The sequence below is a fragment of the Etheostoma spectabile genome, chromosome 7 (genome assembly GCF_008692095.1).
Source record: "Etheostoma spectabile isolate EspeVRDwgs_2016 chromosome 7, UIUC_Espe_1.0, whole genome shotgun sequence".
Classification (NCBI taxonomy): Eukaryota; Metazoa; Chordata; class Actinopteri; order Perciformes; family Percidae; genus Etheostoma; species Etheostoma spectabile.
In genome coordinates this window covers 16,074,506-16,076,960 of record NC_045739.1, presented here as the reverse complement: position 1 = coordinate 16,076,960, position 2,455 = coordinate 16,074,506, and the positions used below count along the sequence as shown (strand labels likewise).

At 37.9% G+C, this 2,455-nt stretch overlaps 1 protein-coding gene across 2 annotated transcripts in view; it reads left to right on the top strand.

The window, feature by feature from the left end:
- slc26a6.2 (solute carrier family 26 member 6, tandem duplicate 2) overlaps window positions 1-2,455 on the top strand; it is an 18,561-nt gene that overhangs the window by 15,735 nt on the left and 371 nt on the right. For both annotated transcript variants that reach the window (XM_032520961.1, XM_032520960.1), the window contains exon 19: window positions 743-870. In XM_032520961.1, coding sequence (XP_032376852.1) covers window positions 743-870 — 128 coding nt within the window. The remainder of the gene's footprint in view (window positions 1-742; window positions 871-2,455) is intronic.

The following is a 2,455-nucleotide window of genomic DNA, read 5'->3' as shown; positions in this document are numbered from 1 at the left end:
TTTTTTTTTTTCAAAAAATGAATCAGAACAATAAAAAAGAAAATTTAGATTCTCTTATAACTCCATTTGCCTTTCTATTATAGACTTTTTAGATCCATTGTAGATGTTAGTAAAAATACCCAGTGGGATTTCTTTGTCCCGCATACACTAACACACACATGGGTGTATTTTTACATTCACGTTCCAGACTCGCTTAGCCACACACAATTTGAATTCATTCAACAAGATTAGATTTTATTTCAGCCGCTGATGTTATTGTAACGTTTCTGTGGAAGGACGTATTTTAGTCAATAACTGGTACATTTTCTGAATATACCCTATTCCAGATTTGCCAAGTCTGGTATTACGTGTAATGGGTCAGGAGTAGATCATACTAAGAAATCTAAAAAAGAAAATGGTGAAATCTGTCAGGGGCAGTTATGGCTTTACTGTAATAAAGCATATACTCATTGTGTTTATTTTAACACAACACAAATTTAGGTCTGCAACAAATGTGGATCTTCAAGGAAAAAAATCTTGCATCTACGACTCTAGGAGCGGTCTGGTTTATTTCAGAGAATCAGCAGCTCTAATTAGCCTGTACGGAGTCAAAAGCCTGTAATGAGTATAATATAATGAGAAAAAGAGTTTATTGTGACTGCAAAGGATATGTATACAGCCAGGAATTATAACGTGGTTCAACTAACACAAGGACTACCCCTCAAACTCACCTCTCTTTCTCTCTTTCTTTCTGTTTTTCTAGCTGGCGTTGTGGACAACCTGCAGACTGGAGGTTTCTTTAACGACAAAGTGACAAAGTCCTGTCTCTTCTCCACCGTCCATGATGCTGTTTTGCACTGTCAGTCTGCCAGAACACACAGACAAAAAGAGGTGATGTACAAGTGTGCAAGTTTACTCTTAATGGATTCCTCAATGAAACTTGAGGCAGGTGTCTCAGGAGGAGGTCAAATAAAAAATATACTGATGGTTTATAGCCGTTGTTATAAATATTAACTTTATTTCTGAGTTTGGTATGCACTAAATGCAATACTGCCCATGAGCATCTTGACCTGTTAGAACATGTCATCTAAAGGCATATTCATATTATAATCTCTTTGTTGTTGGAATAAGGAACAAAACCTTGCACCATTATCCAGTAACATTGTGGTGAGTGTATTAAATGACTTATACAAAGCCTGACCTCTAACTTGCCAATAATGGCTACAGAATGTTTAAAACAGTGATTTAGTGTTTCTTACTGCTATGCCCCTTGAAACTCAAAGTTGACTTCTGTTAAAAAAAACTCACTAAAACTGCATTAATTGAGTTGCTGGTATCTTAGACTTAGACTTGATGACAAGATGGACCCACAACACTGACTATAAAGGTGAGATGGTTATAGCTGCTAGCAGTTGCCAGTATACTGTACATGTTGACTGGACACAGGGTAACATAATCATTCATTTAGAGTTGTAATAAAGTCCAATATTCACTCCCCTTTTAGCTCTGTTTTTGATCTCTACCAACTCATGGCCATTTAGCTGCTAAATGCTCCTCTATCTTCGCCAGCTAGTTGCTAACTCTGTCTGTCTGCTGGTGTTGGACAGGTAGTGTACAGTGGCTGGTAAATGTTGTAATCCTAAAAAAACAATGATAACTGCAATTGACCGCAATTAAAAATGTAAGCTTGTAAAACTGTGAATGTAGTGTAATGTAGTGTAGTGTGTACATGCATTACACTCCCAGGGAACCTCCGAACTGTTAGATGAAGAGTGAGGCCAGACTGTGTTACACATTAGGGATTGGTGAAATATAAAAAGTAAGCGCTTCTAATTAACCCACCTGATCGCTGTCAGGAGGCCACGTTCACTTAGCAGCCTGGAGAGTGTCAGAATGATGTTTTAAGCTCTTACTAGCTTAATGGACATTGATTCAAATGTTGTTTCTGGATTGGTTCAATGACCCTCACTCTGCAGCGTGACCTAGACTGCAAATTGATTGCACACAGTGACATGGTTAGGTAGTGGGTGGAATAGGTATTTACAAAATTACAGTAGAATACTAGGTTATTATATTTGTATGCATTTTCACGTGTTTTGATGGAAATCCCTTAAACAGTTAAACACAAATACCTAAACTCCATTTAGCATTTCACATCAGAAAAACTGCTCATTCCACCACACACCATCAATCTCCTTAACACATGGGCATTGTTTGCGTGTCTGTGTTATCTCATTTATACACCTGTGTGTGCATGCATGTCTGCATATTGTTCATCCTGTGTGTTTTTGTTTCTGCCTGTTCTGTTTTAGTATTTAGTTGGATGCGTGACTTTATGTTTCAGCTCCCATAGGAGAGATCTAACAGAACAAAGACGTGGCAATGGACAATGATTACAGTTAACAGGAACAAAAGCTTATTATGGGAAAGATGGGGAGCTCTTTCTCTCTCACACACACACACACACACACACACA